Raw genomic sequence first — 26,305 nt, forward strand, 5'->3', positions numbered from 1 at the left:
TCTATGGCTTGAGTATGAAATACACCTCCTCCATGTACTGTCTTTCACTGTAATGTGGGAGGGGTATGAAAACTTTAGAATGTGCGGTTTAGCTGGAGGAGGAAGGGTAAGTCACTACGGGTGAGTCTGGGAAAGTTACAGAGTCCCATTCCCTGCTACCTCTGCTCCTGTCTGCCAGGAAGTGCAGAACAGCTCTCCATCTCAGGCTCTTACTGACACAATTCTGACCCTAAGAACATGGTATGGTAGTATTTTATTTGTACTGAATTGTGATTTTATTTGTATGTTAATAAATAAAGTTGCCTGGGGGTCAGAGCTATTAGAGACATAGCAAAAGCTGGGTGTTGGTGGTGCACGCCTTTAATCCCAGCACTTGGTAGGCAGAGCTAGGCAGATCTCTGTGTGTTCAAGGATGCAGCCAGCATTGGAGACACATGCCTTTAATCTCAATACCATAGAAGACCTGAAGGGCTGTACAACAGACAGTAACAAGGCAGTCATGTGGTTGGTTTTAGAACCAATGAGAAGGCAGAATAGAAAGTCTATATAAAGACAGACAGGAAGTAGCTCTCTTTCGGAGAGGTCTCTTGGCTTAAGAGGCTAGCTGCAGCAGGCAGGTAAGGCTCTTAGCTCTGATCTCTTGGCTTTCGTCTTTGCATTGGCTCTGTGTTTCTTATTTAATAAGATGGTTGGTTACATCTACAACATGGGGTCAAGCAGCCACAGACAGAACCCTGTGAAATCATAAGCTGGAATAAATGCTTCCACCTTTAAGTATTCCTTCCAGGTGTTTGATCAAAGTGATAATAAAAGGGACTGTAAAGCCTTCTTCTCCACAGTTGTCCAGTGAAAGTTGATTGGCCTTCTTCATCGACTCCCTGCAAACAAACCTGGTATTACTCTTCTCGCAGGTCACATGCATGCTTATCTGCCTTATATTTATATCATAGTAGGCTTCCACTTCTACCCTTATCATACCTCCCAGCTCAAAATATAGTTTATCTAGCAACATGTGGTCTCCAATTTGACAATTTATAATAACATCTATTCTTAAATACAGAAATATAATCTTACAGCTCTGGGTCACTTAGCTGCACTTGATTGTATTCTTACCACAACCTAACCTAAGCTGGACTGTGTTTCTCATTTAATGTGCAATCCACGTCTGAAAACATAGGCTATGTAAGTGAGAAAACACTCTACAAAACATTGTAATTCCCAAACACAACCTCTCCTACTTAACAGCCTGGTCTTCCTTTCTAACTTTTTTTTTTCTGACTCTGAAGGCTTCACACTGATGGTAGACTACGAGCTGTTGAAATCCCTGCCCTGGATTACAGAGTGGTAAAAATGACTGCTAAACATAAACAGTCAGAGTCTGGGCTGTTAAAATATCCCCCAAAGGCAGCATGCTTATTTTTATAATTTTAGGAGGAAAACTGAGTATTTGGATAGAACTGAATAATCAATGCTGGGAGGAGCTAAGAACTAATATGACACACAGAGCTCCAATACACACATTGAAAAATATTAGTACAAACAAAGTCCTCAAGCATTTGTTAATTTACTAAATATTGATTAAATGTCCATTGTGGGCCAGTCACTGAGATAGGAACCAGTAATGCGGCGGGGCCATGGTCCTTGTTCTCAGCAAACAGTGCAGTTGTGAAACAGATTTGGAGCTATATCAGCAGAGAAAATGTCAACCTGAGATAACTAGATAACAGGCTAGCTTGGCAGGCAGCTCCAAATACTAGACAGCTCATTATAGCTAAAGATTAGGAAAAAGTGGCACTCCTTTGGAAGGTGCCTTATAACTTTTTCAATCTCCTAAATGCTCTCAGATTACAGCTCATTTTCTTATTTGAGAAAATGGGCATAATCAAAATAAAGTTTCCACAATGCACCACAAACTCAGTCACCATACTATGTGCTACTAGAATTAGAACTCATCGTTTTTTGCCTGAAAATATTGCTTAAGAAATCTGCCCTCACCTCCATCATTAATAATTTTTCTTTCTTTAGATCCACTTCTTATTCACATGTATATGTTTCCATTCTCTTGACCTAACACCCCCTTCAGCTATTTCAGCTGCCCTGTCTCTCTTTGTAAAAAGGACTGGTTGAAAGAAGGCTATCCTCTGCCTTTAAGTCAATTTCTCCTGCATCGGTGGATCTAATCTAATCCCTGTTGTACTTAATTCAAATTGCTTCTATCAGATTCCTCGATGTATTTATGTAATGATCCATTCTTAGAGACCTCCTAGTGACGTGCCTTGATATGACAGTGATACTCAAACTCTTGATCACTCTGCTGCAGGATATGTTTCCTTTCCCTCCAGACAGTCACACTCCTGTCTTCTTTATCTTATCTCCTTGTCTTTTGAGCATTTGCTCTTTTGTACCCAACCTTATCATTTAATGCTCCTATCTAGCAGCTTGGCTTTAAGTAGCATCTGAATGCAGTGAACCTCCAAACCTGTATATCAAGGTGATATTTGTCTATGAATACTGGACTTACATATCTAGTGTCTTACTCTACTAACCTCAAGATCTCTAATTGGTAATAAGTAGTTGCCATTCCGACCTGCCTCAAAGCAGGCATGCTCTTGCTATGGTCTTCTTCTCAACAATGGCAAAAATATGCATCTATTTGCTAATAAAAATATGGCAGTAAATCTATTGGCAGGCTTATTGCCCCTGCTGTAAAATATATTCAAGATCTTGAAGTATTAGAGTCCCCATTAAAATTTCCTTACCAAGAAGCCATTGAGTCCCCACTACAAGTTATTAACCATTGAACCATTTTCTCTTTCCTGAGCTAGTACCATATTCTTCTTATTTTTAAATTGGCATGTAGGCTGGGCAGTGGTGGCACACACCTTTAATCCCTGTACTAGGGAGGCAGAGGTAGGTGGATCTTTGTGAGTTTGAGGCCAGCCTGGTCTACAGAGCAAGATCCAGGAAAGGCACAAAGCTACATAGAGAAACCCTGTCTCGAAAAACCGATAAAATAAATAAATAAATAAATAAATAAATAAATAAATAAATAAATAAATAAATTGACATGTATAGCATGATAACCTTCATAAAGACATTAGAGCTCAACTGGAACATGTACTCTGAGCATATTAAACATCTATATTCTCCCATTTCTCTCCCAACCTGCTAGTCTCTTTCTTTTCCCAGATAATGCCATTTCTACCTTCATTTTGCATATATATATATATATATGTGTACAATCACATATATACACATCATATATATTAATATCTGTCCACACTTATATATTGGAGGATATATATATATATATATCCTCCAATGTATATATATATATATATATATATATATATATATATATATATATATATATATATATGAGAAAATGTGGGTTTTTTTTGTCTTTCTGTGTCTGGTTTATTTCTCTTTCTATAATGATCTCCAGTTGCATCCATTTCCTGCCAGAGATACAATTTCATTATATTTTTATGACTGAGAAAATTCATTCTCTCTCTCTCTCTCTCTCTCTCTCTCTCTCTCTCTCTCTCTCTCTCTGTGTGTGTGTGTGTGTGTGTGTGTGTGTGGTTTCTTTATCTATTCATCTGGTGATGCTCACTAAGTCTGATTCTGTAACATCTGTTTTGGACAGTACTGTGACAAACATGATGTACAGGTATCTCTGTAGAACATTGATTCAATTCCTTTGGGAATGTTCCCAGAGGTGGCACAGCTGCACTGTAGAGTAATAGTGTATATTCAGACTTTCGAGGGACTTAACATAATTATTCCCTAGTGGCAGAGCTAGTTTACATTCTTGCCAGCCCTGTGTAAGTGTTCGCTTTCCCTGCATCCTCTCCAGTATTAGTGATTATTTGTTTCCTTTATTAAAGCTATTCTGGCTGTAGTGTAGTGGAATTTTTATGCAGTTTTAATTTGCACTTCCCTAATAGCTGGGGTTGGACATGTTTATAATATGTCTCTGACAATTTTTGTGTCGTGTTCTCAGAACTGTCTGTTGATTCACCCCCTTAGCAATGAGTTGTTTAGGTTTATGAGTTTTAGATTATATAGTCTCCTAACATAGAGCCATCTCTTTGTTTAATGGTATCCTAGGTTGGATAGAAGTCATTTAACTTTATGAAATATCATTTGTGAATTCTTGCTGTTATTTCATGAACAAATGGAGTACTTTTCAGAAAATTCTTGCCTATGCTTATATTGTGAAATGTTTCCTTAATAGTATTTAATAATTTCAGGTCTTACATTAATGACACTAATTAATTTTGAGTTGATATGTACAGGGTGGGATTAGTGAGCTAATATCATTATTGTACATATGAATATCCATGTACAACATGATCTGTCAGCATCATTTGTTGAATAGTTTGTCATTTCTTCACCATAATTTTTTGCTAATTTAGTAAAAAATCAGGTGGCCATAGATGTGCAGGCTTAATCTGTTTATTATTATGATTATGAGGATGATGATGATGATGATTATATTCCACTGGCCTGTATGTTTCTTCTTGTACCACTGCCATACTGGTTTTGTTATCCTATCTCTGTAGTATAATTTGAAATTAGGTACTGTGATACCTCACTCTTACTCTTTTTACTCGGGACTGATATGGTTATTGAGATGCTTGTTGTGGAATATTAGTTGAAGATGTGTTACATTCGTTTATGCTGTGGAACATTTGTTTAATGATGCAAAGATGTGTTGCATTCTTTTATTTTGCACTTGTTTAACTCTGTAAAGCTGCGTTACTTTGCCTGTCTAAAATACTTGATGGTCTGATAAAGAACTGAACAGTCAATAGCTAGGCAGAAGAAAGGATAGGTGGGGCTGCCAGATAGAGAGAATAAATAGAGGAGAAAAGATCAAGGAATGAGAGAAGGAGGAGAGAGGACACCAGGGGACAGCCACCTAGCTACACAGCAAGCCACAAATAAGAGGTACAGAAAAGTATACAAAATAAAGAAAGATAAAAGCCCAGAGGCAAAAGGTAAATGGGATAATTTATGTTAAGAAAAGCTGGCTAGAAATAATCCAAGCTAAGGCTGGACATTCATAAGAAAGAATAAGACTCCATGTATTTATTTGGGAGCTGGGTGGTGGTCCCCCAAAGAGTCAAGAGTTAAAAAAAAAAATCTACAGGGGCTTATATACTTCCATGTGGCTTTTAGAATTTTATCTATATCAATGAAGAATATCTTTGGAATTTTGATAGGAATTGCATTGAATCTCTTGGTCTTTTTTCTTGGTATTAATCCTGCCAATCTATGAACATGGGAGGTCTTCCTGTCCTCTAGGACCTTCTTCAGTTTCTTCCTTCATTGTTTTCAACTTTTCATTGTAGACATATTTCATTTAGTTATGACTATTTCTTGATATTTCATTTTCTAAGACTATTATGTATTATATAATATTACTGATTTCTTTCTTAGTTTGTTTGTTACTTGTTTCCTGGAAAACTACTGATTTTGGATCCTAATACAATGCTGAAACAGTATCAGTTCTCTGAGTTTTCTGATAGAACACTGAAGGACTGAAGTGTAAAATCACATCGTCTTTACATAGGGTCATGTAACTTCTTCATTCCCCATTTACATACCTTTTAGTTTTTATTTTTATTTTTAGTTGTGTATATGTGTGAGTGTTTACATGTGGGCTTGTGCGCTGGAATGCAGATGTTTGATAAGGCCAGAAGAGAGTGCTGGATCCATGGAGTTAGAGTTACAGTTGATTGTGAGTCTCCCGATGAGGGTTTTGGAAACAGAACTCAGATACTCTGGAAAAGCAGCAAGTTCCCTTCACCACTGAGCCATCTCTCCAGCTCCCTTTTTAGTTCTTACTCCTTTTGTTTCACTCCAGCCAACACAACACACTGTGTTGAATTACAGAGGCGTGAATAGAAGTCCTCGATTTCTATTTCCCTGAGTTTAGAACAAATTTGCCTAGCTTTTCTCCACTTCGTGTAGGGGTGAGTAAAGGATGTGTTTACTATGTTAATCTTTGTACATTGCTAAATTCTACTTTGATCATGAGGGATGTTAAAGATTGACAAACATTGTCTTCTACATCTTTTCAGATGATCATGTGATGTTTGTCTTTATATCATGCCACTGTTCAGGTCCAGTTGTGAGAAGAGGACTTTCCCACCTCCTTTAGGCCTAAGTTCTGAGTGTCCTTCTGCTCAGTCATGATTTCTTTGATGACTGAGTTTTGCATTTTGTTTTGCTTCTTCCCACTTTAGTCTGTGTCCCTCCCTCTGCTGAATGGATTTTGTCTCTTGTATCACATCCCACTCCCAATTCTGATCTCCAGAAAATATGATACTAAAATCATAGTGAATCTTTTCTGAAGTTCTGTACTTGTATTAGCTCATAGTTCCAATCTTCTACAATAACATTTACACGGCACTTGTAGCCAAACTCTCCTTATCATCCATGATGAACTCTGTCTATCCATTCCCCAGTCTAAGAAGTTTGTCCTCCCTCCTGAAATTGTATAGTCTCTCTGCTGTCACCCACATTGAAAGTGGCTTCTCTCCAACTACCCTAGATCTATTCTTTGGAGATTCTAGCAGCCTCAGTAGAATTCAGAAGTAGGGCTCTCTTCCATCATAGTCTCATCGAAGGTCTTGATTCTTATAACTTGCCTTCCTGTTTCTGCCTTAGCTAAACCTGACTCTATTCTCAACATGCAACCATGGTGATCTCACTCTGATGCAGTTCATATCTTCCCTGCCAAATCTCAGCTTCTGAAGTGGCTTCTCATCTAACTCAAAGCATAAAGAAAGAGCATACAGAAGCCTAGAGGGGTCTACACAAGTAGCCTCCACCTCTTATTCTCATATCCTCTAGTCACACTTGCCACCTTGGTATTTCATTTTGTATTGGATAAACCTTTCCTATCTCATTGCTGCTTTCCTACACAGTTGTTCAGGAACTTCTTCTTTTCCTCCTTCCAGATCTTTATTTTTACCACATCAACAGTGAGGTCTCCTTGGCCATCTTTTATAATTGGGATCTTCTACCTCCTTAATTCCCTTACTTAAGAATTTCCCAGCCGGGCGGTGGTGGCGCACGCCTTTAATCCCAGCACTGGGAGGCAGAGGCAGGCGGATCTCTGTGAGTTCGAGGCCAGCCTGGGCTACCAAGTGAGTTCCAGGAAAGGCGCAAAGCTACACAGAGAAACCCTGTCTCGAAAAACAAAAAAAAAAAAAAAAAAAAAAAGAATTTCCCTTACAGTGTGAATATACATTATTGAATGTCAATTATTTTTCCAACTATAGGAAAATGTGTCTGAAATGTGAATAATGAGACAATTTTCATTGTTTAATCATTAAAATAGCCATTACTTATTTATTGAATATTTAGAATATGTCATGGTCAAGACTAAGAGTTTCATGTATATATTTCTTTTGATCCTTATTACAATCCATATCTGTAAAATTGTTCCTACACTGAGGCAAGAAACAACTATTTACCCCAAAAGACAGAGTTTTTGATACAAATATTTTATTTTTTTGTAAATTTGTATGTGTGTGTGTTTATGTGTATGTGTTTGTGCATGTATTGCTGTGCATGTGAAAGTCGGAGGCTAACATTGAACATCTTCCTTGATTGTTTTCTATCTTATCTTTTTTTTTCTTTCCAGACAGGGTCTCACTGTGTAGCTCTGCCTGTCCTGGAACTCAGTCTGTAGACCAGGCTGGTCTCAAACTCATAGAGATCCTCCTGCCCCTGCCTTCTTTGCACTAGGATTAAAGCTGTGCATCACCACCACATCTAGCTGGCCTTATCTTTTGAGGCAGGCTCTGTCACTAAACTTGGAGCTCTCAGATTGGTTGGACAGGCTTGCCTGTGGGATCTGGAGATCCCTGTGTCTACTCTGTAGGATTACAGATATGTATAAATCTGTTTTCCTTTTGCAGTTGTCAGCAATCTGATCTCAGTTCTCATTGCTTACACAGCAGGCATTTTACTGACTGAGTCTTTTCCCCAGCCTGATCCTCCCAGGACATTTTATTACTACTGCATCCACGTTTGTCATAGGTCTTGTCTCTGCCTTTGGAGTGAATTACATTCCACCCCATGCAATGATAGACAGAGACATTTGTGCACCAATATTATTTCTTTACCCTACATATTACAGAGGACAAAACCTGTCTTCATTATCTTTGAATATATAATACTTTAAGTCTACAGTAGGATTTTGCACATGGAAGGAACTCATTAAATGATGGATTACAAACTATGAAGACAAATGTGTGACAGTTTGGTAACTGGAATTAAAATAGCATTTTCGTATTTTAGAGGGCTGCTTATGGGAGAGTAGGGTGGCTTTCCAATTTTCACTCTGCTCCTCTCAATTCATCTCTAGACTCCATTGCTTGCTTGGAGTTAGAGACAATATTTCTCAGAATGATGCCAAGTTTACCTTCTTCCAAATGTTTGTAGTGTGCATTTTCTGAATCATTCTTAAAATAGAAGGCACTGATGTCAACAAATCTATAATTATGTAGATTAAGAATTTCATAATTAATTTATGGCAAAATCCTTGTGTATGTTTATACAAAAAGATAATATAAACCATTTCCAGTTAACTTATAATTCTAGTTACTAATAATAGAGTGCTTGTCTGTTTCAAAACACAAACTTTCTTTATAAACAGAGTTTCTAGAATTTTTTTTTGCATAAATGTAGAGAGAGCCATCATACTTCTTCCGACCAGTTTCCCATTGTATTATTACACAATAGTTTGTAACACATCCACCCCACACCCTACCTTGGGCAGCTTTGAGTTTATATAGATCTTAAAAACTACTAAAAGGACACAACTAAAAATTTAATGTGCAATTCAGCAAAGTCTTTTTGAATTTTGCATTAGATTTCCCTTTAGCCTTGGGTAAAGCCATAAAAAAAATGACCTGCTTAGAAATGTAATCATCATGCAGGAACCTTCCTAAAGTCAGCATCAAATAGAATAAAATATATTTTATTAATGATACAATTCACAAAATTACTGGTCCTGCCACTCTCATCCCTCTGGGGACCCTTCCCCTGTCCCCGTTGCATGTGCATCAGTTATTGGTGTTTGGTCTGTGTAATTTAACCTGCTGATTGCCTTGAATGCCTAATGAATGAGTCTGAGTTGCAGGCTGTTTAGGGATGTGTCGACTTCTTTGGAAAATGGACCAGGGAGATCCTGTCGAGAGGAGGAGTCGAAGGATGGTCCCTTCCTGGCTGCAGAACCAGAATCAAGAGTACAGCATGCTTTACCAATTGTTACTTCTGATGTTGTGGGTTCAAAAGAGTCAGGACCTTCTGCATGATCATCAAGACTAGGAGTCTGGATGTTTACCTGGATCACCTTTTTTTTTTTTACTGAAATAAGTATCACCTTTTATTTGGCACTGTGTATCTTTTGGTCACACTATATTCTAATTGATCTTCCCCTCCTGTCCTTACCTGGCAGCTTTATCATCATTTCAAAACCCTATTAGGCTATCCTCAAAGTTTCAAACTTGTTCTTTAACTAGTACATTATACACAATAAACACATGTATCAATAGGGCACTATGTAGTATTTAATATATAGATTTTGCATGTTAAACATGTTAAATACACCTATCTCCTTAAACACTCAACATGTATTTGTCATGAAAACTTTCAAAACCTTTCCTTGAAGCTTTTTGATGAAATAACATCTGGATATTTGTTGTTGGTTGTTCCCTGTGGCTTTAGAATCTTTTCCAAACAATCTTTTCTAATTTCAACGACTTGATGTATATTCCTTGTGTTATATTTTTGTAGTCTCATAGTATTAGGCATCATATTTAAGTCTTTAACATAGTTTTGAGTTTATCATTGGGAATGGTGTGAGAGAAGTCTTGTTTCATTCTTCCAATGTGGATACCTGATTTCCCCAGCATCACTTAGAACACATAGCCCTTCCTTTCATGCATGTTCTTCCATGAGCCTTCTTGAAACACACTTTGCTGTAGATGTATGGGTTTATGCACAGGCTCCATGTTCTTATCATTGGTCTATGAATCTATTTTTATGCCAATACCAGGTGGTTTTGTTGACTCCATTGAATATAAAGTTTGCTGCTTAATTCTTTTTGCTGAAGATTGCTTTTGATTCTTTGGAGTTGGGTTTCTTTTTCTTTCTTTTCTTTTTTTTTTTTTTTTTGTGTGTGTCTGTGCCTGTGGTTCCATATAAATTTTATGATTGCTTTTCTAGTTTTGAGAAGATTATCATTGGTAGTTTGGTGGAGATGACACTGAGTCTGTAAATGCTTTGGTATGCTTAGATATTTAAATTTTACTCTCTCATATATTACAATCTGATTTCAATTTCCCCTCCCACTCTCCCACACCACTTCTCCTCTCCCCCAGATCCACTCCTCCTCCATTCCCTTCAGGAAAGGGCAGTCCTCTCTGGGATGTCAACTAAGCATGGCATATCAAGTTGCAAAGAGACTAAGCACCTCCTCTCCTATTAAAGCTGTATGAAGCAACCCGATAGGAGGAAAGGGTCCCAAAAGCAGGCAACAGAGTCAGAGACAGCTACAGATCCCACTGTCAAGAGTCTCACAAGCTGACCAAGTTACACAACTGTAACATATATGTAGAAGGCAATATACAATACAGCCTCCCTGATTGTTGTTTCAGAGCCCCTGTGAGCCCAGTTTAGTTGATTCTGTGGGTTTTCTTGTGGTGCCCTCGACCCCATTCTCTCCTACAATACTTCTTTCCCCTCTTCCACAGGTGGGAGCACACAACTGACTCGGTTTCCCAGTTTGAATCTGCAGTCTATTCTGAGTCAATTAGAGTTCAAACTTGCTTGTTCCAGGGCTGTCAGACAGTCCTGATTAGCCCACGGGAAGGAACACACTGTCTAGTTAGACACAGGCTGCTGATGCCAACAAGAGGTACATAAAGATAGAAAATGAAACTGCCTGCTCCTTGATGCAAGGCAGGGTAGACAGTGGTTGAATTCCCATGGTGTGCACTGTTCTACCTCTGTCCTTCAAAACTGTATATAAGCTGGCTGTGAAATAAACTCGGGGCTATCTGGAATTGACCGGCAAGACCTCTCGACTCTTTTTTGTCTTCTTCATTGCCTCTTCAATCCACATGCCTCTACCCAGCTACCCAGCTGATGGTCAGCAGGCTCTGACACAGGATTCCTTGAGCTTTGTCTAATGTTTGGCAGTGTGTCTTTGCATCCATTTCCATCAGTTGCTGGGTAAAGGTTCTCTGATGACAGTTGGGCACCAATCTATGAGTAGAGCAGAATATCATTAGGTATCGTTACATCACATTGACTTTTTTTTTTTTTTTGCCAGTTGTGTTTGTTCTATGTTAGTTCTGTGGGCTATCCTGCCTCTGGGTCCTGGCTCTCAGGGGTGTGCTCTCTCTCATGGTATGGGTCTCAAGCTGTGCCAGTTATTGGTCACTCCCACAATTTTGTGCCATCTTTATTCCAGCACGTTTTGTAGGCAGGACAAATTGTAGGTTGAAGTTTTTGTGACTGATTGGCTTCCCAATCCCTTCAGTGTAAGTCTTGCCTGGTTACAGGAAATGGCAGTTTCAGGCTCTGTATCCCCCATTGCAGGGAGTCTTAGCTATGGTCACCCTCATAGATTGGTGGGAGTTTCCATTGCACTAGGTTTCTAGCTCGTTACAGAGATGTCCCTAGATTCCAGTGTTTTAAAGGAATTATTTTGTGTTTCTTATATATAAGATTGGGTCACCTGCAATTAGTGACAATTTGAATCTTTTTCCAATTTGGATGCTTTATATTTCTTCTTTTTGCCTGATTGCTCTTTCCAAGACTTCCAGAGCTATGCTGAATAAAAGTTATGAGAATGGGCATCCTCATGTTGTTCCATATCTTAGAGTTTTATGCTTTGATCTGTGCAGTATAACATTAGCTTTAGTTTACTATGTGTTCTATGCAGTATAATGTTAGCTTTAGTTTACTATATGTGGCCTTCATTATGTTGAGATATGTTCCTTATATGTCTGATTTGTTCTTGGTTCAGAATTTTATCATAAAGGGATATAAATTTATTGAAGGTCTTTTTTTGTATGAATTGTGATGATCATATTTGTTCTTCTTTCTGTTGATATGGCATATCATGTTTACTGATCGGCATATATTGAATGATCCTTGCATCATTGGGATAAATCCTGCTTATTCATAGGCTGTTGGGTTTCAGGTTCTAATGCCACTTGAGGACTTTGAATCTATGTTTATGAAGCATAATTTCTCTTTCTTTTTTTTTTTTTTGGTTGGAAGTCATTTTTATTGCCCAGGATATTTTTTCTTTGTGTCTTGCTTTCATTATTTTTTTTTGGGGGGGGGTTGTTTTCTTTTGTTTTTAATAACTATAAATTCAAGCTTGGGGAAGCTTGTTTTTGTCCTGGAAAACAAAAACTAAACAAAGCTTTTATAGTATTGTTTGCAAACCTGACCTCATTTAGAAAGAGATGCAGTTGCATGGCTAGAATCCAGTTTCTAGCATGGATGACGCAGGTGTGACTCTGGTGGTACTAGAGGAGACGATGGCATTGTTGACAAGATTATCATCTGCTGGTGGCATCGCTGAAAAAAGCCCTTGCAAATTTCTAAATGACAGTAAACTCTGTTAGGAATCTCTAAAGTGTCTGACAGGCCAAAAAAGGGAACAAGGTTAGTAAAATGCCTCACAGAGCCTGAGGAAAATCCTAGATTTGAGAGTTACTGGAATTGGGTATGTAAAAATGGGGTTGTAGGTTGGGGATCATGCTTACAATCGGTCTCAAATTCAAACTACAATACAGCACTTCACAGGCCACGCACATTTCCAGAGGCTTTTCGTTTCCCTCAGTAGGTGCTGGCAGAAGGTGTGCTCAGTCATTTTCCAATATTGATGCCCAGCCCCAAAGCCAACACGTGAGAGAGGAAGAGAGACGGGATGAAGACCTTTAGGAACTCGGCAGAGAAAATGCCCCCTTTCTTCATGGCTCCACTCTTCCTCATGCTTAGAGACACAGCACGTTTAGGGTGTCTGAAATGGAACTCTTTGGGTGGGATGTTTTCAGGTCTACTGGACCAGTCTGATACCCAGTCTGCACTTTTGTTCAAAGCCTCAACTTCTTTCTCTCCTTCAACAACTTCTTCATCTGACTGAGAGCTATGGTCCCTGCTGGTGTGCATCTCAACATCAAACATGATCTGTCCATCTTCTTGTGGTGAAGGGCTGTCACAGTGAGAACTGCCTCTTGAGCTGCTCTGTCCTGACTCATGCTGTGCATCCAGAAGGATCTTCTCTTCGTCTCCATTGTGGATTGAGGATGAGGAAGGGACGTGCTCCAGCCCTCCATTCTTGCCATTGCCATTCTCATTGCCATTGCTGCTGTTCATGGGGAGCTCCACCCAGGAACTGTTGAGGCCAGCGGCGGGCGGCAGGGACTGCTCCCCTTCCTCACAGTTGTTGTGCAGGGGTGGCAGCGGCTCAACTAAGTGAGACATGGTCGGGAGACTGGGAGCGGCGCGGCTGCAGCACGACAGTATCCGGCTCTCGGGCAGCAACACAACAAGTCGAGTCTGAAGCATAATTTCTTATAGTTTTCTCTTTTCATTGTATCTTTATTTCAGATAGCTGTCATGGTAATGCTTACTTCATGAAGTTTGATTCAAAGATCACATCCTGTTCTAGTTTTAAAAATAACTTCAGAAAACTGGTGATAGTTCCTCTTTAAATGCTTTGTAGAAGTAAACAGCTAATTTATTTAGATTTGGGATTTCTACAAATGGGATGTGTGATAGTTTTTATCAACTTAATTGGACTTAGGAAAGCCGGTATCAGCAAAGTACACCTCTAGGTGTGTCTGGGATGTCATTTCCGTACCTCAGAGGATAAAATAAACTGAGTAGATATTCTGTGAATATGGGTGACACCATCCCAAGAGCCAGGATGAAACACATGGTGACAAAGAACAAAAGTAAACACATAATTTCTATACCTCATGCCCACCATAATGTGAATTATTATATTTCATCATGACTCCTAAAAGATATGTTGAAATCTTTGAAAGATAAGCCAAAAAAAAAACAAAAAAAAAAAAAAAAAACAACCAACCAAACAAACAACAAACAAACAAACCCAACAGGTTTCTTTCTTTAAGTTATTCATACCAGAGAGTTTGTTGTGGCAAGGAAAATCTGACTGGTGCAAGTTTAATTATGGACTTAGAATCATCAATTGTTAGTTGCCTGTCATATCTCCCACTTCTTGTTGAGTGTTGATAGCATATGTGTGACTAGGAGTTTATCTTTTTTTTTTTTCTGGATTTTCAAATTAGTGGGCATCTAGCTGTTCACAATTATTTGCAATTGATTGTCATAATTCACTTCTTATTACCACATTTGCTATATTCTAGAATATTTCTTTGTACCTCTATTTAAAGTGTCTTTTATCTAATATATATATGGGTTGTCTTGCTTTATTATGGTTATCATATTCATGGGCCATCTAATTGTATCAATTTATTTTGGACCCACGTGCATCTTAAGAGACAATGTGCATTTTGTATAAACAATATGTAGTTGGGTAGAGTTTTGTTACCCACTCAGTTACTTTATGTCTTTGAATTACAGAATTAAATCTATTAATATATGTTGATGAATGCAGCCTTATAATTGTTCTCTTTCCCTTCCTTTCCTTCTTTTTCCTTCTCTATTGTGTTCCTTTGTGATTAAACTAATTATTTTGTAGTTTATTTTGATTCTTTGACTAACTTTTTTTCATTTGTTTTACTTTTTGCTTTGTAGTTAACATGAATCTTGCAAATGAATCTTTTTCTTATAAAAAGGTATTTGGGAATGATGGCCATAGAGATAAGAACAGAAAAACACAAAAGAACAAGAAAGTATCATCAGACAATTCTCCAATGTACTGATTTGTCCCCACACCTTGAATTTTTAATATTCCATATTTCCTATCTCTTAATATAATAAATCTACTATTTTAATAGTTGTAATTGCAGTCTTTAAAACAAAAATATAAATGTCTTATGTACCATCCTTACAAAATTAGAGCATTTGGTGTTTGCTTGCATAATCACCTTTACTAGTGAGTTTTATACTTTCGGGCATTTTCTTCTCACTGGTGTCTTTTCCTTTAGTTTGAAGAATTTCTTTCTATGTTTCTCATTCCTGGCCTGGCAGGTTGCAGTGAGAGAAAGGGAAATTTGGCAACATTTCTTCCTCTTTTTTAAATATGACTTTCCATTTTATTTTATTATATAAACATGAATACTACCAGCCTTCTGGTATCCCATCTGATTCCCTAGTTCCTTTTAAGGTATTTTGGTCCATGAACAGCCATACAAATAACATGTCTGTGAGCAGATGATCATCAGAAGATTTTAGCCACTATCTTCCTTTGACTCCTCTTCCTCAAATACATCTCAAATCAAAAGGAAGTGTATCTCCTTATGCAAAGAGGTCCTATAGCATGAGATTCATTATGAACCCAGAACCTCACCTTTATAAAACTCTCAGAAAGGTGCTATGGCCTTTTAAAAGAGGCATAGGGAAAAATTCTTTTGGTCAGTATTTATCATTGCATTAACCATATAATTATTTCTCTATTTTAATGTGGAATTAATAAAACATTGAATGTTTATAGAGTATTTATTAGAATTTATGTTTTTTGGTTACTATTTTAAGTCCACCAGAAACCAAGATTGTTTTAGGTGGTCCATAACCTCTACTAGCCATGTGAGTTCTAAAATACATTGATATCAAATGTTGTTTAATATTTTTACCTTGATGATAACAAAATATACCAATAAGTATCGATTAATTTTTTTCATTGGAAACAATGTGTAGGTCAAATGGTATGTTGTTTGTTCTGAGATTAAATTTTTACTGATTAATTAGGCTTATTCAGAAAAAAAACATTATTTGATCTCTCAAATATACTTAATTCCCAATGAGATTTAGTCTCTACTTCAAAGGGTAAAAAACAGTAAGAAGATGAATTCATTTTTAGTTATTTTAGAGGGGAAATACTCTGTGTGTCTTTAACAGAGAGGAAGTGTGTATGTGGGGGGACCTCACAGGGTCATTGTTGCAGAAAAGTAATAGTTACATATTGGGACAAATGATTTCCATCAATTATATCCTATTGAAAATCTGCTTTGAAGATACTGACTCTGAACATGCCCAAACTATCTGAAATCCATCTGCTCTACGATACATACTTCATAAGATGTCTATGCTGTGATATAATTGTACTTGATTTGGGAGCAGGAGATTGTTTCCAACTGTTGCTTCGCTCTAATCCTCTCAATATGGTATTTTAACCCCGTTTACTTATTTTAAGTGCCTTGTATTAAGAGGACATAGCTGGACTGAATCATGTACTTGTACTGTGTAATAATTAAGCAGGCTCTGTGTAAATCATTCCAGCTGGCCCCCAAACCATTCTGGAATATTTTATTTTGGCAAGAGAAAACTTAAGCAGATGTTATGAGGCATAATACAGGTAGGATAGAATGCTTTCTTTTCTGCCCTATGATAGTATAAATTCTAATGGACTTTTAACCAAAATATTTAATCTCTAATAACTAGATTATAAATTCAGTAAATATTTATTGGATAAATCTTTTCAAAAGGAGAAAATAAGAAAATGCACATAGGAGATCACCCCATGACTATATTTTAACATTTTTGTTGATAATATTTGGTAAATACATGCTACAAACTCCATGTAGTACTAAAAATTATTAAGAATACAATTCTGTTTACTTCATAATCATATCTACATGCACTCATGCTTTATATTGGAGAATAATAAAATATAGTCCCATATCAGTTATTATTTTGTCATATTTGCTGAAATTTGTTGTCCTAATAAATATCCCTTCATCATACCAAACAGTACAGTTTCAAAGTGTAAAGGTGAACATAGGCCATTAGTTGTGAGGGCTAGCTTGAAGTGCTTTCTGAAGAAATGGAGATGGGAGGGATAGGGTATCTAAAGAATACAGAGCAAAGTTTCAGGAAATCCCATCTCCCAGTTCTAATCTCAGAAATCATAAAGTACTTTAGAAAGTATATGAAACCAGTTGCTACTACACAAACATGAATACATACCCGTGCTCATACACTTAAACTCACATATTTGTTTGTATAAAGAACGGCTGAAGGCAAATGAAATGGAAAATTTTCAACCCTTTGAAGAAGTGAACCACAGTAAGTGACACCTAAACTATGTATTTTTTCACCTAAGCCTATTGCGTACTCTGCAGTAGTAAGCAATTGCTCTACAACTAAACCCTAAAGCTGATGCCTTTAGTATTATTTCCATGGGATATGAGAGAACTGATTTCAGAGTTGCCAGAGAGGCTGAAAATTGAGTATGGGGATCCCAGAGAAAGTGGATCTACAGATCCATGAAGCTCCAAATTTTACCTAACTCCCCTCAAATATTTACTTGACCTTTAAAGGTGTGATTTTATGTGTGAGGCTCACAGGAGCTCAATAGCAGGAAAGCTGAGATTTTCCTGCTGATATCCTCTGCAGAAATCTTGTCATCTTGCAGGGCATTGATAAAGATCTTCTAGTTTTACAGCTCCCTACTAGAGGTATGACTTAAGAGGGAACATTATATTACAGGGCTTAGAATATACCTAAGATGAAATACGAAGTTGAAATAGATTCCCCATCCAAGATATAAGCCAAGTTTCTAGAAGCAGGTGATATGCCAGTAATTTCACCGTCTGCTAGAATAAATTTTGCTGCTGTTTAGAGAGTGATGCGCAAACACAGAGTTTCTGCAGAGGATTTTTTCCAAAATTGAGTATAAAATTACATTTTGACTTATTATTATTGTTTTGAGCCATGATCAAGAGAAAAAATAATTAGTAAGAAACTTTCTTGAGGCAACCTATATAATGACATTAGATTATAGGTATTTAAAAGCAATAACTGATTGATTTCTCTACATTCTATGACTCTGCTATAGGGTATCTTCAGCAATAGGGTACCATCCAGTTCTGGAGGGATACCAAGAGCACTGGCAATAGCCTGTAATTGTGGAGGTCTAACTGGCCAACAACTCCAAAAGAAGTAATATACTCAGGATATTTGTCTTTTTATTTGTTATCTTGTGGTGTCTAGAAGAGGCATTCACCATCCCATTACTAGGGTAACTCCATTTAAACAGTACATACAGATGGAGACACACACACAAACATACATATACTTTAAATATATTTAAATATAAATGTAAAAATATATTTACATATACATAATAAGTATATATGTAAATATATATTTTAAAAAGCTTATACAGTAGTAACCAATATGGATACTAAGTTATAGTGGCCTTTGAGTATATATTTAAAAATGTGATAGATACATTTCTAGCTTTGTGAGGAGCCTCTACACTAATTTTCATAGTGGCTGCACCAATTTGCACTACCACCAGCCTTGTGAATAAATGTTCCTCTTCCCCTATATCAATGCTAGCACTTGTCAGTTTTTAAAAATCTTACTTGGGTAATATACAATCTTAAAGTAGTTTTAATTTACATTTCCCTAGTAGCTGAGGATGTTGAACATTTTAATATGTTTCTCAATTATTTATATTTCATCTTTTGAGAATTTTTTATTTCCATGCTCCATTTAAATTTTTTCTTTCTCTTGATGTTTATATTTACAAGTTCTTTGCGTATTCTGGATAATGACCCTCTGTCAGATGTTCAGTTGGTAAAGATCTTTTTCAATTCTGTAGGATGTCTCTTCTCTCAAATTATGGCATCCTTTGTTGTACAGAAGCTTTTATTTCCCCCTCAGGATCTCATTTATTAATCATTGGTTGGTCTTAGTACCTACACCACCATGGTCCTCTTCAGAAAGTCCTTTTCTAAGCTAATGAGTTCAGATGTATTGTACACACTGTTGTCTACCAGAAACAGGGTATCACATCTTATGTTGAGGTCTTTGATCCATTTGAAGTGATGGAGTGAGGTTTTCTACAAGATTAGAGATGAAAATATGGTTTCATTGTTCTGTGTATATCAACCCAGTTAAACCAACACTTTTCACTGAAGCTTCCATTCTGTTCTTTAATGCGCATTGATACCCTCTTTGTCAAAAATCAGGCAGCTGTAGGGACTTGGGCCTATATGTTGCTCTTTATTTCTAGTTCATTGATCAATATGCCTTCTTTAATACTACAGTCCTAAATATACTATACTACGTATAGTATCATGATGTTTTTATTATTATAGCTCTGTAGCATAATTTTAAATCTGGGTAGGTGATACCACCATCAATTTCTATTATTGTTATGGAATATTTTGTCTATCCTGGGTGTTTTGTATTTTCACAAGAAACTTAATTTCATTTTTGAAATTTGTGTGAAGAATTGCATTGAGATTTTGATGACTATTATGTTGATTTTATAGAATACTTCTCATGACAGGGCCATTTTCAAAATATTAGTTGTACTAATCCATGAACATGGGAGGTCTTTCCATCTTCTGGTATCATCTTCAATTACTGTTTTCAATGTATTAAGGTTCTACTTATACAAGTCTTTCATATCTTTGGTTATATTTATTCTAAAGCATTATTGTAATTTGTGCCTTTGTCTTCTTCTTTTGTCTTATTACTTTGGTAAGATTCAAGTACTATATTGAACTGGAATAAAGAGAATGGACCCTCTTGTCTTTTTTTGTGAGGGGGGAGGTTCAAGAGAGGGTTTCTCTGTGTAGTTTTGGTACCTGTCCTGGATCTCACTCTGTAGACCAGGCTGGTCTTGAACTCACAGAGATCTGCCTGGCTCTGCCTCCTGAGTGCTGGGGTTAAAGGCATGTGCCACTGCCGCCCATCTTCTTGTCTTATTTTTACTTTGACACCTCTGTTTCACAAGATGTTCACTGTGAGGTAGCTGTATATTACCTCTATTAGGTTGAGGTATATTCCTCATATCCCTAGATTACCTAGGACTTTTGTGTTTTGTCAAAGATGTTTTCTGAATTCAATGACATGATCATGTGGTTTCGGTCCTGAGTCTGTGTATGTACCGTGGAATGTATTTCAGCCATAGAAGGATGAAATCCTGTCATTTGTGGCAACATGGTTGTATGTGAAGGGAATTATGTCAGCAAGATAAACCAGGAACAAAAAGAGAAACACCTCATATACTTTCTACTTGTAGAAACTAAAACAATTGATCCAATAGAAGTAGATTAAATTCACTAATGGGATACATGTAGGAAAATGGAGAATTGATAATGTGCACAAAAAAAAATTGGCAAACAGAAATAAGTTACATGGTAAGTATGTTTTATAGCTATTCATTAAACACTTCTGTATTACCAGAAAAGAACAGTTTTGTTGGAACACAGTCCAAGAATGAAGTCATGCAATGGGAATTCTGAGTGCTTGTGAGAAAACTCCAAGAAAACAAGACAAGAATCTTGTGACCTCAGTTCCTCCAAAGGGACAGATTGTTCTTGATATGTGCTTTCATGCTCTTCCCAAGTGTAGTGGATAAGAGTGAGTTCACTTAGGTTATTCATTAAAACAGGCTATTGTTATTTGTTCACATGCCTCTATGGAAAAACACATGGCTTGTCTTTGTGATTGTACACTTTACTTACATGACTTCTCTTAACTCTCAGAGTATAAATTGTCTGAGGCTCTGAATAAAGTTGTCTATTGCAGAGACTTTAATCTGCCTCATTTTTATGCTTCATTCCCCTAGGCTCCACTGTCAGAGTAGTAAACACAGTTTGGAAGTCCAGTATATAGAAAAGATAACTCTTAATTTGAAGGAAGTGCTAGTTGCTTGTTTTATTTTACATATTATGCACACATAGCAAAATGTAACATTGAACTTTAAAAATAAATACAAATATTATACTGACCCCCCAAAATTAAAAATAAAGGAAAAAAGTCATGTTATAAACAATTACTTAGATTGATAAAAATTATTATAAATGAATAATAATAAAAGCTTAATACATAAATGAAGAATGAGCATCAGAAATGTATATATATGTATAAATCAGTCAGATTTTGCCCAATTTTCATGTAACTGACAGAGCAAAAATTATACTTTGAGTAGCCTAAAAGAGTGAGGACTTGAATTCTGATATCTAAGAAGTAATTACTAAGAAAATGAGTGGAAAAATATAGAATCAAAAGCAATAGGAAAATTAAAGGGGAATTCTAAAATATAATAAGTTAACTAAAGAATTGGGAATTAGGGCCAGCAAATAGACAAACTTTGAAGAATAGAAGAGAAAGATAAAACGCCACTCATATGTAATTAAACTGCACAGAGGTAGACTAAACTTCCAATTAAAGGATATTGTCACAGCTGAGAAATAATTGCGTCTCGATTCTAACTCACTAGCAATACCTATAACACTTAGAAATGAGGAAGATAAGTGGTTAACAAAAAAGATCAGATAACTAGACAGTGTTAGCAAAAATCAGAAGTACAGGGCCAGAAGCTATATTAAATTCTATGCTCTCCAGGCTAGTAAACATAAGGAAGCTGGAGAGGTTGTCTAGACAATAGATCATGGAGTCTAAAATAAAGATGATTACAAGAGGAGAAAAGGATGTTTTGTTGTGTTGAGTATATCAATTCTCCAGGAAGACAAATCAATCATAAATATGTATGTAACTGATAATGGAGACTCAAATATACTCTGAATATTGACAAAACTTAAAAGAAGAAACTCAAGTTAGTAAGTTAATTAGTTAGTTAGTTGGTTGGTTAGTTAGTTAATGAGGAATTTTAATTTCTATGTCTCTCTAGTTGGTATAACTAGTCATAGAATCAGCAAACCAATGGATGCTCTGAACAATGGCATGTGCTGCTTGGAACTCTTACTTAGAGGGCAATAGACAGGGGTGTGAATGATTCTTGTATTAACCAGCATCTGCTATATTTTGGATTCCATAAAAAGTTTCATTATGTTAAAAATCATGACAAAATTTCAAAATGACAAAAGTATTAAGTATTCAAAAGGGCTGAAAGCTGGAAGTTTCGTAGTCTCTGTCCCAAAATAGCAATTGGATTACAAATTAGAAACACCAAACTAGTTGAAAATCCCTAATGGACCAAAAAATAAGTCACAAGAGATACCCATAATTAGTTTTACTGTATTTCAATGAAAAGATAAAACGTCCAAGTAAATGGAGAAGCTTAGAAGAATTTTCACAGCACTGAATGTGTATATTTGAAAACACAAGAAGGCCCAACTTCAAGGCCAATAAAAACATACTAGATATCTGAAAAAGGCTAAGTAAATCAAAGTAATATGAAGCATGGATGCATTAAATGTCAGAGTGTACACACCAATTAAATGAAACCACAAAGGGAAATCAAAATCCCAAAAAATGTTTACAGAATGGGCATATCCTGAGCTCTACTAATGAGGATGAGGGAGAGGGGAGAGACACAAATGACTCTTGTATTTTCTTGGCATGTGATCAATCAGAATAGATGTACAGATATCATAAGGAAGTTGTTGTGAACATATGCCAGATAATCTGGTAATTTGAACAACAAATTCCTTGTAGTTAGGAAATTATTGGGACAGATGTAATGACACATGTCTGTAATTTCAACAATTGGAATGTTGAGGAAGGAAGATAGAAAGTTCAACATATTAACACACCAAGACAAAACATATATTTACCTCATTATATGCAGGAGAGATGTTATCACAATGTAGTATATTTCCCGAGGAAACTCCCTAATCTGGAGAACCAAAGGAATCTATTGTACTGGTGCTTGAATCAATGAAATCAGTGAAAATATAGAAATAAAAAGACATTTATTAGAAAGAAAAAATTAAATTTCTTTCATTCTCATACGCCACGATTATCTGCAGAGAAAATCTCTTGGCAATTATAAATAATTGAGTTTGTCAAACTCAGGAGATAATTATAATAATATACAGAAATGAATTATGTTTCTATGTATGGTTAACAAACTGTTGAAATGTGAATTACAATATTTTAAAGGCATAAAAAATATCATGTACTTAAATCTTTAGTCAATAAGGTATAAAATTGTATTAGAAGCTACAAATATTACTGAATAAAATGAAGTCTAAAGTAAGTGAATGTCTATATTCATAGAAGTGATGTTGTCCTCATTCAATATTAAATGTCATGATATTTAATATTATTTATCAGAGTGTTGTGTAACCTTACTAAACACTAAAATTTCTGCTTTATCTGAAAAATACAACAATATCTCACAGAAGGAAAGCTGAGGCACTCATTAACTATGGAAATCACTGATATATTCCTGAGTTCATAAATAGGAAAACGTCAAAAGTGGCCATTGGGTCCAGTGCAGGGCAGCTGTAGACAGAAAGGCAAGAGGAAGGAAGAGGCTCTACAATGATGCTGAGCTCCAAAGGGTTTGAAGTTGATGTCAGATAGTGACTGTGCTGTTTTCCTTCCTTCCTTCTCCTCTGCGTCTTCTAATTCCATCTAATGTTAGCGCAACTTTGTATCTGTGCTCGACATATTCTGTATTTCTTAAGAAACTGTGACTCACAGCAGGTCTATATTATTCACTTGTCTGTTATTCAGTTTAAACCACAGCAACTTCAGGGAAGAAGGTTCTTCATTAACTTACTCCTTAAGTACTTAGTAATGCCGTGGTACAGACATTGTTTAGTAATTATTTACCATCCTACAGACATTGTTTTGATGGTGGGAAGGTAAGGAAGTGAGCAGAATGATGTTTCCACTTTTATAGAGCCTGAAGTAAAGATCAAATAAAAGAATGAGGATTCAACTTCATGGGCATGCACCCTATTATTGAGGATTCAGCTCAATTCTTACAGTGTTGTCACCAGATCCAATGGTTTTGCATCTGATGAGTACAAGGCCAAAATAAATAAAATTCTGGCATAGAGGAGGGAAGGCTTTACTTGTAGCAGGTGAGGGGATCCCGGGAATTATTTCTAATAGAGTTATTTCTTATAAAATGCTGCCTGAAAAAAGGGAAGCATGAAGACTGAGTAATTGAATGGAATTTATCCATACTCCTATAAGAAAGTACCTTAAGGGGTAGTGTATGCTTGGATGTGCTATGTTAGGGAGGAAGTTAGTGACCATGCTCAGTTTAAGGTCTCATAAGAAGGAAGGGAGGAAGAAAAGAAGGAAGGAAGAAGAAGAGAGAAAGGAGGGAGGGAAAGAGAGAGAAATAAAAGAAATACAAGGGAGGGAGGAGAGAGAGACAGAGAGAGACAGATAGAGACAGACACACACACAGAGAAAAAGAGAGAGGAGAGAGAGAGAGAGAGAGAGAGAGAGAGAGAGAGAGAGAGAGAGAGAGAGAGAGAGAGAGAGATATTTTGGTGCTCATTAAACTCAAAACCACAGAACACAGGTAAAAACTGTGACAAGAATAACCCTGGGCATGCTCAACTTGCCTAAGGTCATCAAGTTTCATGACACAAGGAAAGAACACATTTAAGGTATATTATATAATACTTTGCTCTAGAATGCAATTGGCTCTCTTAGTAGTTAATGACATGACACACACACCCAAACAACTCTCAAGACAAAATATCTGTTATAATGATATTAATGTTAATGTTTTTACATTTTCAAATGCTTTGAGCTCTCACTAGAATGATGTGATACTAAAGAGACAGTAGGTTTATGCTGCCAATATCTGTCCTAGCATTAAAGAAGCTGAAGAACAGAGGGCCAGGGGTTGCCAAGAGTCCTGCAATGATGAAGCAAGATCAGGCATCTAGGGCTCCCAAGAGGGGTTCTCACTCTTGCTCTCATCGTTAAAACAGGCCAGAAAATGGATGGAAGTAGACATGCCTCACAACCTAGGATTTATTAAGCCTGCCACCATCTTCTTTTAAATGTAGAAAAAAAATGAGCATTCAAAGTCCTTGCTTATTGCTCCACATCGGCACTGTGGGGACAATGTCTTGTTAGGAGAGACAGTTGCTTTGACTGAGGTTGTTTTGTGTGCCCTAGAGAGGATCAGACATTCATCTTGGGCTGTTACTTATTTATCATCTCGTAGACATCACCGTTAGTAGCACAAACATGAAAAGGCAAACTTTCTTTCCCCAGGGAAGGACAAGCCTGATAGGTCGATGATTAAAATCCACCTGAACAGTTGACACTTGGGCCTCACTGAAAAGCTGTAGAAGGGCAGCTGAGGTCATTCTTAAGAAGTCAAACCAAAGTTTGTCCATACATGAAGAGTGATGTTCAAATGAAAGGGGGCAAGACCCAGGGCATGGTGAACACAAGCTAAATGAGAGCCAGGGATGCAGAATGCATACCCAAGCATAACAGTGTTATGCCATCATAGTTGGTAGGGCACAGGGCCCCTGATGGGTATTCTACACTAGAACAGAATGCACAGTTCTTGACCTCAGGGCTCAATTCAGAGGTGAAAATTTTAGAGAATTTGCTGATGACTCATCTAAAGATGACAAGGTATGATGAAGGAGGAGGATGCTTATCACTGAACTCAAGAAATTGCAGTAAACAGGCTTGACATCCACAAAATGATGTATCCACTCATTTCTACTCTAACCAGGAAAAAGAGGATGTCCATTTGGAGGCAAATGAATATTCAGACATACCCAAAATAGGCATAGATAAAAACTGGTTTTGTCATACATCAGCAGATTTTCAGGGACTAAAGTACTATTTCCCCCAAAGGATGATTACTTTATCCCTCGAGGGGCTTTTACTGATACAGCTCTAAGAGCCCTAATGTTGAATTTGAGGAAAGTGGGCAGTTAAGTGGTATTGTCTCTAGAAGCACCTTCAATGCATCAGAACCTTTATTCATTTTTATCAGCTCTCACAGAGGTGGAGCCTAATGTTTCACTTGTTGGTGACTATATATGTCATCAGATTAATTTTATTTCCACAAACTTCCAAATGCTGCTGAGTGGTGATGCTGACTTCATTTAAAGTTATCTTCATGCTGGGCGGTGGTGGCGCATGCCTTTAATCCCAGCACTCGGGAGGCAGAGCCAGGTGGATCTCTGAGAGTTTGAGGCCAGCCTGGGCTACCAAGTGAGTCCCAGGAAAGGTGCAAAGCTACACAGAGAAACCCTGTCTCGAAAAACCAAAAAAAAAAAAAAAAAAAAAAAAAAGTTATCTTCGTATATGTTTTGTATATATAGTTTTCTCCTACTTACTAAGAAAAACTCCAAATAGGGGTTGGAAAGATGGCTTAGTAATTAAGAGGGGCTACTGC

At 36.9% G+C, this 26,305-nt stretch overlaps 1 protein-coding gene across 1 annotated transcript; it reads right to left on the minus strand.

The window, feature by feature from the left end:
• Positions 1-12,384: 12,384 nt before the first annotated feature.
• On the minus strand, positions 12,385-13,533 carry LOC114708484 (BCL2/adenovirus E1B 19 kDa protein-interacting protein 3-like). The gene has a single exon (XM_037211565.1). The coding sequence runs from the start codon at positions 13,531-13,533 to the stop codon at positions 12,916-12,918; it is 618 nt and encodes a 205-aa protein (XP_037067460.1). The 3' UTR covers positions 12,385-12,915.
• Positions 13,534-26,305: the final 12,772 nt, after the last annotated feature.

The sequence above is a fragment of the Peromyscus leucopus genome, chromosome 17 (genome assembly GCF_004664715.2).
Source record: "Peromyscus leucopus breed LL Stock chromosome 17, UCI_PerLeu_2.1, whole genome shotgun sequence".
NCBI lineage: Eukaryota > Metazoa > Chordata > Mammalia > Rodentia > Cricetidae > Peromyscus > Peromyscus leucopus.

Bases quoted from the DNA above. Each gene is read 5' to 3' on its own strand.
- LOC114708484 (XM_037211565.1), bottom strand. From the start codon at position 13,533: ATGTCTCACTTAGTTGAGCCGCTGCCACCCCTGCACAACAACTGTGAG.